This window comes from Bison bison, unplaced genomic scaffold, assembly GCF_000754665.1.
Source record: "Bison bison bison isolate TAMUID 2011002044 unplaced genomic scaffold, Bison_UMD1.0 scf7180017858770, whole genome shotgun sequence".
Taxonomy (NCBI): domain Eukaryota; kingdom Metazoa; phylum Chordata; class Mammalia; order Artiodactyla; family Bovidae; genus Bison; species Bison bison.
In genome coordinates this window covers 3,012,984-3,025,914 of record NW_011489342.1, presented here as the reverse complement: position 1 = coordinate 3,025,914, position 12,931 = coordinate 3,012,984, and the positions used below count along the sequence as shown (strand labels likewise).

Here is a 12,931-nt window from a genome sequence, read left to right as displayed (position 1 = left end):
AAAGAACAGATGCTTTTGAATTGTGGTGTTGGAGAAGACTCTTGAGAGTCCCTTGGACAGCAAGGAGATCTAACCAGTATATCCTAAAGAAAATCAGTCCTGAATATTCATTGGAACGACTGATGCTGAAGCTGAAACTCAAATACTTTGGCGACCTGAGGTGAAGAACTGACTCTTTTGAAAAGACCCTGATGCTGGGAAAGATTGAAGGCAGAAGGTGAAAGAGACAACAAAGGATGAGATGGTTGGATGGCATCAGTGACTGAATGGACATGAGTTTGAGTAAGCTCAGGGAGTTGGTGATGGACAGGGAAGCCTGTTGTGCCGCAGTCCATGGGATTGCAAAGAGTTGGACATGACTGAGTGACTGAACTGAACTGAACTGAATGTCTCCAGTCTTTTATTTTTAAAAAGTCCTCCCAGGACCCATTCCTTACCTCCCTGGAGCTCTCTTGCTGCTCTGCTGGACATCACAGCCAAACTTCTTGATGAATTTGCCTCTACACTTCTCTCCTTCCATGCCTCCCAGTTATCCTCCCATGCTTCCCAGTTATCCTCCCAGTTCCCTCAAGAATGACTTCTGCCCTCAGTGATCCAGAGACTTCTTTTGTCAAGGTTGCCAGTGACTTCCATGTGTCTGAGTCACAGTTGAACCCCCAATTACTGGACCTCTTTCCTGCATTCAGCCTGGAATTGGCCACTCCTTCCCTAAAACACGGTTCACCTCTTGACTTCTAAACCACTTTACTCTCTTGGTTCTCTCCAAATGTTGATGCACCAAGGGCTTGGGATTGGGCTCTATTTTCTTCATTTTCTACTATCTCTAAGAGGTTTTATTTTCCCCATTCACACAATTCTACATACCATATATTTGTCAAGGATGGCCAAATGTAGACCTCCAGTTCCTCCTCGTGTGAGCTATTGCATTCGGTGTAAATTCCTGCTTAATTCTATCATTTGGAATCTCAGCAGCATTTAACCTTTCACTGGTCAAAACTGAAGTTTTTAATTTCTCCCAAAAGAATGTCTTCCATATCTCAGCAAGTGGCATCACTATCTGCCTGCTTTTTAAAATGAGAATCTAGGAGTCACTCTTGATTACCCTCTCCTTCAAAGACCCACATCTATTCTACAATCAAGTCCTTTAAATTCTAATTTCAAAGCAGATCTCAAATCCATTCACTTCCCATCTCTACCTCCAACATCCTGGTCACAGCCTCTATCGTTTCTCATCTGAACACTACCATCTAGTTGCTGAATCGTTTCTACTATTAATACTCTCCCTTCCATTTTCAACACAGTGGTCAGAACATCTTTTTTAAAAAAGTCATCGTCCTACTTGAAGTCCTCCAGGAACTTGCTGTTGTACTTGATCACAACCAAACCCACACATTAATCAAGCCTTCAAGGTTCCTACTCACAGCCTCATCCCAGGCCCTGTCCCCTGCACTCTGGTGTTCTGGCCACCCTTACCTTCTAACTCTTCAGTAACACCAAGCTTTTTTGCTCCTGTAGGGTCTCCATAGATTCCTTCTGCCAGAAATGCTCCCTTCAAAGCCCCCAGCAGACTGGCTTCTCTTCCTTCAAGCAATTTGAGGTCACCCTTTCAAAAGAGGACTTCCTGACTGTCTTGGATAACACAGAGGCCTTTCCTAAATCTCTCTAGTAGCAGCCTCATTTTTTCTTGTATAATCTTTTCCACACCTTTTTTTTCTTTTCTTTCTTTTTGAGATATATTATTTTACATATTATTTTATCAACCTTGCAATTTCAACAGTATATGAGCAATCAACTTTGTTGCCTTAATTAACCAGCAGGAGTCCCTCACCTCCAGGATCTAATGCCTGATGATCTGAGGTGAAGCTGACATAATAATAATAGAAATAAAGTGCACAATAAGTGTTACACACTTAAATCATCCTGGAACCATCCCCTGTGAGTCTGTGGAAACATTGTCTTCCACGAAACTGGTCCTGGGCCAAAAAGGACTGGTGCTTTAGAGCATCTCTACTAAAATATTAAGAAGCCTTTGATTGCTTAATTTGTAAACTGTTCCGCTTTCAGTAGGACACTTTCCTGAGGAATTCTTTTAGAACCACGTTTCGTGTGAGTGGGCCTCTCGATGAATCGTGTGTTTTGGCTCCGAGAGAATGCAAGCGCTCCCTCAGATAGAGTCTCTGCATTCCAACAAGGGGTGCTTTGTCATATCTTGGTGTCATTTCCTTGCAGCACTATCCTCCATTTTAGTCAAAACAATTCTGAGAGGTTTTTCTTTTCCCCTATCATGTTTCAAAGCAGAAATAGTATAATGGGGAGAGTTTGCATGTGATAAACTGCAATACCAAAAAACTATTATAACATAGTTTTATTGCATAAAACCATGGTCAGAAGTTTCTCTTTTTGATTGGCTAATTGATCACTTTCTCTGCCCTGACAAATCTGTAAGTGCCATTAGGAGGGAACCAAGTCTGTTTTGTCAGTTTATATACAACCAATTACTAGCATATGTAAATAAATGAAGATCTCCAAGTGATGCTATTTTTTTCTGAAGTAGAGCTCTGATGAGCATCTTTGCAAATTGTGACTGTAGTGGTCATCTTGACTATATAGGCCCGTTCAGGCCTCCCAGTCTCTAAAAAAAAATAATAATAATATTGTCTGCATGTCTTTTATTTGTTAATAGAGGTTTAAAACTTTGAAAATCCTTATAGAAACCATACAGTCTCATGATATTTTAATTTTGTAAAAAATTCCAAACCTCTTCACATTGATATATGTGCCCCCAGATAGACTGCCTGTGATGGTTTCTGGCTCAACCACAGCTGCATTTGCTTTCAAGGCATCCCCTGACTCTGTTTCTTGATGCTTACTTGTGCCAGAGAACATATATTTTTGTTTTGTTCTGTTTTTGTTTTAAATCATGACCTAATACATAGTCCTGTCACAGGAGGTTGTACATAAATAATTAGAAATAAGACCATCTTTACATCATGATTTTTTCAAAATATTTAACAACTGAGTTGGGCATCAACCAGTGAGACTGGCACTCTGGCCAATCAGAAGGAACTTTCAACTTACACACTCAGAAGCTACACGGGGTGGCCTTCATTTTCAGAGTCAACTCCCTCCTTTGTTTTGTTTTGCTCTAACCACGCCATGTGGCATGCGAGATCTTAGTTCCCTGACCAGGGATTGAACCTATGCCCCTTGCATTGCAAACACAGAGTCATAACCACTGAACCACCAGGGAAGTCTCCTCTACCTTTTTTTTTTAAAGACTTTTCTTGTTGTTGTTGTTCAATTGCTATGTGGTGTCTGACTCTGTGACCTCATGAACTGCAGCACACTAGGCTTCCCTGTCCTTCACTAACTCCTGGAGTTTGCTCAGACTCATGTCCATTGAGTCAGTGATGCCATCCAACCATCTTCTGGAAGTGAATTAAAGCCTTTGAAGCTTGTAATTATCCTATGCATGCATGCGTGCTAAATTGCTTCTGACTCTTTGCAACCCTCTGGACTGGACTGTAGCCTGCCAGGCTCCTCTGTCCGTGGAATTTTCCAGGCAAGAATACTGGAGTAGGTTGCCATTTCCTACTTCACTGGATAGGACAACTTTGGTCAAAAGGCCACAGTAACTGAGTCCTGCCTTCCAGAATTTGCTGAACTAAATGCAGGTTATAGCGACTGGCTCAGGCTATCTTCCGTTTATCCATGTAGTTCTTTTTTAGGGGTAGTGAGTGTCTCGTTCCTTTGCTGATGGCATGGCCCTGTAATTTTACCATTTCTCCACATTCCTTTTTGGCTCTAGCTTGGGGCATGAGGCTCAGTGGAGAATTTTCAGAAATCAAAGTGCATCTGTTTTCTCCAGCTCTGTTGCAACTCAACATCACTGGAAAGAAAAAGCCCAGCGAGGGATGCTTACTCCCACACAGGCATTTGTTTCTTGGTGTCATTCATGTCCAAGGCCACCTGCCTCCAAGTGACTGCATTTTCTGACACTTCTTCGTTTTGGCTTACAGGTCCACACGTTCCGAGGCCCACACTGGTGTGAGTACTGTGCCAACTTCATGTGGGGGCTCATTGCCCAAGGGGTCCGGTGCTCAGGTAGGCATGGAACTTCCTTTCTCCTTTTCCATTTACAGAAAGTGTCATCATGGTTTCATGGGGGTCTTCTTTTCAGAGCTTGGAAATAGGCTCAGATTAGCTCAAAAGTCTAGCTTTCTGGAAGACTCAAGTCATCTCTGTGCTTAATGGAGAAACTGTTCTAGGTGTTTGCTAGAATGAGAAGGAATATCTCACATTTATGCAAGAAAAGAAAAAAAAAATCCAAGCGAGTCTATTTTCTTAGGCATCTACCTGCCACCCAAAATAGGTAGTTGTCCTTAAAAGAAAAAGAAACTTGATTCCAGTGGAGTTGCATAGGTAGAAAAGTCACAGTCCTTTCCCATCCCTGCTTTACTACAAAAAGCGGGGCATAAAAATAATAAGTGAACAATTACTCCATACCAAGCACTGAGCTAACACTTTCTATTCATCATATCATTTAGCCTTACCAACAAACCTTGTGTGATCAGTCGTTCAGTCGTGTCCAGCTCTTTGCAACAAACCCCATGGACTTCAGCCCCAAACTTTGGGGGAGATGCAATTATTCTCCCCATTAAATAGATGAAGAAACTGAGCTTTATTGATAACTGTTCATTGCCCTTGGCCACACAGTAAGTGGTAGAACTTTGATTTGACTCCAGAGCCCAGGTCCAGTATTTTTCTGCCGTCAAATTAGCAGTGAAAATACACACGTTGATTGCATGTCACATATTTTCAAAGTACTTTGAAACCCTAGGTGTTTTTCCACTTAGAACTGGATGCATACACCCATTGCTAAGCGTGCACAACACATCTTGTTAAGATATACCTAACAACACAGAAAAGAATTGCCAAATTAATGTTTAACTGGGCTTCCTAATTCATCATGCCAGGCTTTTTCTGGCAAACACTTCTGGCTAGGAGCAAGAACAGCCTCCTGTGATATATTGATTGGGTTTCCACTGATAGCTTAACTGATTTGTTTCTTGCTAGAGTATGATTTTAAAGAAACAATTTGTGTGAAGCATTTAAAATAAAATAAGTGGGCTCCAAAATCACTGCAAATGGTGATTGCAGCCATGAAATTAAAAAACACTTACTCCTTGGAAGGTAAGTTATGACCAACCTAGATAGCATATTCAAAAGCAGAGACATTACTTTGCCAACAAAGGTCCATCTAGTCAAGGCTATGGTTTTTCCAGTGGTCATGTATGGATGTGAGAGTTGAACTGTGAAGAAAGCTGAGCACCGAAGAATTGATGCTTTTGAACTCTGGTGTTGGAGAAGACTCTTGAGAGTCTCTTGGACTGTAAGGAGATCCAACCAGTCCATTCTAAAGGAGATCAGCCCTGGGATTTCTTTGGAAGGGATGATGCTAAAGCTGAAACTCCAATACTTTGGCCACCTCATGCAAAGAGTTGACTTATTAGAAAAGACTCTGATGCTGGGAGGGATTGGGGGCAGGAGGAGAAGGGGACGACAGAGGATGAAATGCCTGGATGGCGTCACCAACTCGATGGACATGAGTTTGGGTGAACTCTGGGAGTTGGTAATGGACAGGGAGGCCTGGCGTGCTGCGATTCATGGGGTCGCAAAGAGTCAGATGCGACTGAGCGACTGAACTGAACTGAATGACATTACATTAATATGATCTATTTCCCACACTTGAACTTACTTACAAAACAGAAACAGACTCACAGACATAGAAAACAAACTTATGGTTACCAGAGGGGAGAGGCGGGAGCAGAGGGATAAAGTAGGAATTTGGGAGTAACATTACACATTTCTATATATAAAATAAACAACAAGGACCTACTGTATAGCACAGGGAACTCCACTCAGTATTCTGTAATAACCTCTATGAGAAAAGAATCTGGAAAAGATATATATATAGATATAGATATAGATATATTCTGGAAAAAATATCTGAATCACTTTGCTATATACCTGAAACTAACACATTATAAATCAGCTATACTTCAATAAAAATTTTAAAAATTAAAATTAAAAAAGATGATGTATTTCCCCATGCTGCCCATTTTGGTTCACAAGATCATGGGACTTTAAATCCTTCCTCTGCCTGAAAAGGGCTATTTGGGCTTCTATAGAGATGCAGCAGTCACTGGTGGTGGTACCTGGATGGGTCCAGGAACACTCATATAGGTCGGCTACTCTACCCACCCCCACCCCAGGTCTACGAGGCAAGCAGGAAACACAAGTTTGGAGACAAACTCTCCAGAAGTGTTCCAGAGACCCGAATTACCATGAAAAGCTTAGTCATCAAGAGTTACAGAGTATCCTACAGCTCAACCACTGAGCAGTGTTCAAATTATCTGCTTTACTCAGTGTTCATTAATTCAACCTTTTTAGATTATACCCACCAAAAATATCCCTAATTGCTTGTATTATCAAATTTCAGCAGGAAATTGGTCCAAAGTCAATATTATGAGAACAAAACTCTGGAATTCAGATTAGCTGTGAACAGCAACTTTCTCTGGGATAAGAGGGTTTGGATTATTTTTTTTAATAAAACATATTCTAAGGCTATGTTACTATTCTCCAATGACCACGGCTTAACCTCATACTTCCTCTGAGCAGCAGGAAAACTGAAAACTGACCATTAAATGTTTGGTAGATCCATCATTGCCTCTCAATATTTTACATATTTCAAATTTTTTAAAAATTAACTAGACTTTATAGCATATAGAATTGTATTCATTTGCAAAAATTGAGTATTTCTACATTTGTTATAAAACATCTTTATTTTAATAAAATATAAGTATTTAACTCTACATAAAAACACTGTCATTTCAGACCTTAAAATGAAGTTTGTAAAGAAATTAAAACTAGAATTATCATATAATCCAGCAGTTCCACTTCTGGGTATATACCCAAAAGAACTGAAAGGATTGAACAAATATTTGTACACCCATATTGATAACAACATTGTTTATGATAGCCAAAAGGTTGAAACAACCCAAGCACCCATCACTGGATGAGCAGATAGACACAATGTGGTACATATGTACAGTGGAATAGTATTCAGCCTTAAATGCAGTGTTCTTTAGGAAATTGTGTCATGAACTACGATATGAATGAACCTTCAGGACATTGTACTAAGTGAAATGAGGCAGTCACAAAAGGACAAATGCTGTATGACTCCACTTATATGAGGTGTCTAAAGGAGTCAGACTGATGGGTGCAGAAGGGAGAATATGGTTGACAGAATCACAAGGAAGAAGGCCCCAGGAGTTATTGTTTCGTGGGTACAGAGCTTCTGTTTTGAAAGATAAAAAAGGTTTGGAGATAGTGATGTTTGTACATAGGGTGAAGGTACTTAATGCCACTGAACTGTATACTTAAATGGTTAAAATGGTGACCTTTATGTATATTTTACCGTAATTTTTAAAAAATGTTTTAAATGAAATTTGTAAGAATTCACAGTTAGTAAAAACGACTAATGAAATCACTTAAAAGTGGCTAGGTGGGCGTCCTTGTATTTTCTATCACCATATTTGCTGTTTCTTCTATTTGACTCTCACGTAGCACTCCCCACACTTCAGACTTTACATATATTAACTTATTTGATCCTCATGATAACCCTAGGAGTAGATGCTATCATTATGCAAACAAGAAAACCAGCCAATTCTATTTAGTTCAGTTCACTAATATTTATATTCAGTAGATCAAATGTTGTTGACATTTACTTGAGCTTTGTTAAACTTCTCATGTTGATAAAGCTAAGGTAATTAGAAGTGGTTTTGTTTTTAGAAAGGGATAGACAGAACTCACCCAGTAAAACATGACATGAAAAGCATATAATGACAAAAATCGTTTATTGATGATTTCGCAAAAGTTTATATCCGCTCGAATCCTTGGTGTGGTTAAGTGCTTTTTTAAAAACAGCGACATTATAATATTATCATGTGTTTATGTCTATAAAATATAAAAATGATTTTATTATTATGCTTTACACCTATGAAAACAACATTAGAAGGTATTTTGAATAGACACCAAGTCAACTTTGAACATCTTCAGCATTAAATTTTTATTTTCCAGAATGTAGACTGTGCCTTGTTATTGTTAGAGAAATTCCATCAGTGGATACCAACTGCTAATAAGGCTTTTAATATGTGCATTGAACTTAAAAGCACCTTTTCCGCTTTGGATCTTGATATGAGCTTTATAAATAATTGCTCTCATCATCACATTACGTGGCATTGTTCTAAATTGCAAACTCTTGAGTCCTCCCACCAGTGTCCAGTTAGACCATATTTCCACTCACAGGTGTCAAAATAAGGCAAGTAGAAAGGACAATGGCCTACTCAAACTGCCCAGCAAAGAAGACAGGAGTGGAAAGTATGGGCCATTCTCCAAGAAGGCAGAAGAGTATGCCAATGGTCATGGGGGTCTCAGACCAAAGATGACAGATTCCTACAGTCAGTGTAATCATGTCTTCTGCAAAAGGAGTGTCACAAAATCAAGGGAAACACCCTAGCAGAAGCCCTCAGTGCCCTTTGTGGGAGAGGATTTGCTCTAGGAATCTAAACCCAAAAGCCCTCAAACAGACCCAAAGTTTCCAGTCCCAGAAGGGAAAAAAACATGCAAACAACCTAATTACCAAAACTGTCTCTGTGAGATGTCTCTTTTCTTCTCAATAAGAGAGGCTTATTGAGAAAAATGGAATTATTTAAGTTTCATGAGTACAGATAGATTTCATACTCATCTGTGGACAGCACCACCTCTAAGTGGCATGGATGTTCCAGAGAGATACAAGAAGCCCTGGGGGTGTTTTCCTTTTTTTATTTTTGGTAACATATAATTTGTGTTGAACTTTTACAAAACAGCCAGGCAAGACTAATGTGGCTTCTCTTTTTACAGACTGTGGATTGAACGTACACAAGCAGTGTTCCAAGCACGTTCCCAATGACTGCCAGCCTGATCTCAAGAGGATCAAGAAGGTGTACTGCTGTGACCTCACGACACTTGTGAAGGCTCACAACACACAGAGACCCATGGTGGTAGACATCTGCATTCGGGAAATTGAAGCAAGAGGTTTGGAAAAAAACTCCTTATTTTAGTGACTTTCTTTTTAGTGTTGTCAAGGAGACTTTATTCTTATAATTGTTAAATTGACTCTCCACTATTGATCTCAGGGAAATGGTTTGCATGCACACACACACACACACACACATACACACACACACAAACTAAATCCAACCAATGACATCAATTTCTGTTTCATATAAAAACCATGCAGGCATGCATTTAATACATGCTTGCCAAGCATTCATTATGTACTACACACTGGGGACATAAAAGTTATAGTTCATGCCTTTAAGAAATTCATAGGATAGTATACAGAATCAGGGGTGCAAATACATAAATCTGTAAGTGCATACATGCGTGTGTGCTAAGTAAATGCTGTGAGTACGTGTATTCAAAATACCATGGAGTCACAAAGAAGGACATTTTAATCTTATCTGAGGAGAGTTCAGAAAGGGTTTATGGCAGAGGTGAGGTCTAAATCAAGTCTTTTAAAATGCTTCTTTTAAAAAAAGTTAAAAAGTTATTGGTCAACACATGTATTTTCTACCACATAGAAATTTATTCCTAGTATTGATTCTGTTTATTTCAAAGAGGAAAGCTAAAGATTGAAAGATTTGTCCACCAAAAACTGACAATACAAGGAAGATGGGAACATTTCAAAGAAAAGATTCTTTATATTATGCCTGAGTCATCTTTCCTTTATTTGAGCTTTGTTTGGCCATTTTTCAGTATCAAAATGTTCAGTGATATGGTGGTTATAGTGTAGCTGGAGAGAATTTGGATTGTTGGATGTAATTTGGGTAATTGGAGAGGCTTTTACAAGTGTTGCCATGGATGTACCCTACTATAGCTGGTACCCTTGTTGTATCCAAATTGGCTTACTATCTGCTACAGGTATTTATGCATTTGCCAACTATCCCATTCTTTCCAAAACAAAAGATGATATTATAACTTGTTTTCCCAAACCTTTTAGGGATAGGAAATGATTCCCTCTTCCATGCAGGATGAAAACTATAGCTAATCTGTTCCCTTAAGACTCGCTCATTTGATCTCAGATTGTAAGAAATGCCTCCTGCCTTTTGCCTGCTGGGTCTGTTAGAGTTGAGTAGGGGCTTTGGGATCTGGTGAGTTCTTGATGCAGGGCTGAGGTGGGTACAAGTTGAGGAGATGCCCTGGCTCTGGATGAGTGGCTTGGAAGAGCAGCCCTGGGTACTGCTGTTTTGAGGGTTCTGCTACCCCAGAGGGTCAGATAATCAGCCTCTCCAGAGCTTACCACCAGGACCTGCGCTTCTCTGAAGAAGCTGGGATCATCCCATGGTGATCCTCATCAGAGACTGCCAACAGCTGGAGGCAAGTGACTACCACATCTGATGGCTAATGTGTCCACAGAAAGCACAGCACTAAGCATGTCTAGTATAAGAGCTAGAATAGCACAAGTTAGGAATCTGTGCTAGGAGTCACAGCAAAAGGACTGGAGCTACAGGCATTAGGGTCCCATGCATGTGAGCAGAAACCAGAGAATGGGCTGGAAGAAATTCAGGTGACGCTTCCATTTCCAGTTTCACCACTGGAACATCTTATCCCATCTTCAATCCATAGTCAATTTCTTATTGTTCTCCAGATGCCTTTATGGCCATTTGTTTCTGCATAATGTGGCAGAGTGAAAAGATCATGAACTTGAAGTTAGATTCCCAACCATTTCTCATATCAGCTACAGTATGACCTTGGGCAAGTTACTTACTCCATTTGAATATCTGTCTCCTCATCTTCAAAGTGAACAGAATCAGTTGTAGCTCATAAGGTGACTGATTCATGCTTCCATGATGGCTCAGATGGTAAAGAGTCTGCCTGCAATGTGGGAGACCTAGGTTTGATCCCTGGGTTGGGAAGCTTCCTTGGAGAAGGGAATGGCAACTCACTCCTGTATTCTTGCCTGGAGAATTCCACAGACAGAGGAGCCTGGCAGACTACTTACTGTCCATGATGTTTCAAGGAATCAGACACAACTGAGTGACTAACACTTTCACTTTCTTTTCTTTCATCTTCAAAGTGAACAGAATCACTTGTGCCTCATAAGGTGTTGATCCAGACAACCAGCCCAGTACAGAGCCCAACATATAAGACTCAAGTGTTATTTCTTTTTTACCTGGTATGACCCAGTCCTTTAACTCCACCTCCAAATCTGTGTGTCTGACCAATGTACTTAACCCAGATGCTTTCATGCTATCACAGAGACCCCAACTAATAGTGACATCAACATGGAAACCTCTCTCTCTCCAGCAGCAGTCCAGGGATGGTGGGGCAGCTGCCCAGAGCCAGGAATTCAGGCCCCCAGCTCATTACCCCATCATCTCTGAGTGCTGCCCTCCTCTCTATGGTCCCAGATGGTTATCACCATCTCATCTGCACTCCGGCCAAGAGCAAAAGGACATGCCCTTCAAGTCCACAGGCAGCACTGTACACATCACTTCTGCTCTCTTCACATTGGCCAGGATTTAAGGGCCTCTTCAATGAGTGTTATTCTAAAAAACCAAAGGTTTCTTCACATTAGAGGAAGGGAGAATTAATATTGGAAGGGAGGCGGCAGCCTCTGCTAACTCTGGCAAAGTCCAGCCCATCCCTCGTGACTTCCTCCATTTATTTATTTATTTATTGTTACTGTGGACCATTTCTATCATCTTTATTGACTTTGTTACAATATTGCTTCTGTTTTATGTTCTGGTTTTTTGGCCACGAGACATGTGGGATCTCAGCTCCCTGACCAGAGATGGAACCCACACCCCCTGCACTGGAAGGCGGAGTCTTAACCCCTGGACCGCCAGGGAAGTCCCATGACTTCCTTAAAGGCAGTTCCTCAGTAAGACCTTCCCTGTAGCTTCTTCTATCAGAAGGCAGGGTTACTGCCCGCTGCACTGTGCTCCCAAGTGCCACTGTGTACTCACCTCTGTTGTAGGGTGGGTTACAACCGGACCAAGGCATGCTTAATGCACCACCAAGTAGAACCAAGTCTCATCTATGGGCCAGTTCAGTTGATCACTAGTGGCACCCCAGACAACTGTCCTGAGACAAATTCTGAATCTGAGTGGGGCTCAGTAGGAGAGAGAGCTGAGGTCAGTGAAGAGTGTCTCTGATGGCCAGAGGAGAAAGGAGGGGCAGTATCTGTGTCATGCATTTGCTGTCTCTGATGCAGACCTAATGTTGCTTTTGTTTAGTTCCTAGGATCCCATGGACTTCAACGGGCCAGGCTCCTCTGTCCTCACTATCTCCCAGAGTTTGCTCAAATTCGTGTCCATTGAGTCAGTGATGCTATCTAAACATTTCATCCTCTGCCACCCTCTTCTGCTTTTGCATTCAATCTTTCCCAGCATTGGGGTCTTTTTCCAAAGAGTCAGCTCTTTGCATCAGGTGGCCAAAGTATTGGAGCTTTAGCAGATCCAGTGCCAACTTTTATATATGGCGGATAGTATACATGATAAACAGAAATGTACTTTAGTTACATTGCTTGACAGACTGTACTGCAGCAGCAGTAGAAACTTTTTATTTGCTTATTATGACTGTAGCTATAGTTTGATAACAGCTGGTTTTTGATATACAAGGTCTGAAATCTTATCCTCTATCCTTTCTGATACTTTGAAATATCCTAACAAATCAATAAGGTCTAGGAATTGCACCCACATCTTTTTCTTACCCTAAATATACAGTGATCAAGTTTCCATACTCATTCATTAGAATTTTACTTTCCTGCATCTATTTGTATAATCATTTATTTGAAGGTATACCATTTAAATCAATCATATGT

At 40.7% G+C, this 12,931-nt stretch overlaps 1 protein-coding gene across 1 annotated transcript in view; it reads left to right on the top strand.

Annotated features, from left to right (window-relative positions):
- Positions 1 to 12,931, top strand: part of CHN2 (chimerin 2) — a 41,833-nt gene that overhangs the window by 14,965 nt on the left and 13,937 nt on the right. The window contains exons 2-3 of the mRNA XM_010829354.1: positions 4,020 to 4,104; positions 8,965 to 9,138. Coding sequence (XP_010827656.1) covers positions 4,020 to 4,104; positions 8,965 to 9,138 — 259 coding nt within the window. The remainder of the gene's footprint in view (positions 1 to 4,019; positions 4,105 to 8,964; positions 9,139 to 12,931) is intronic.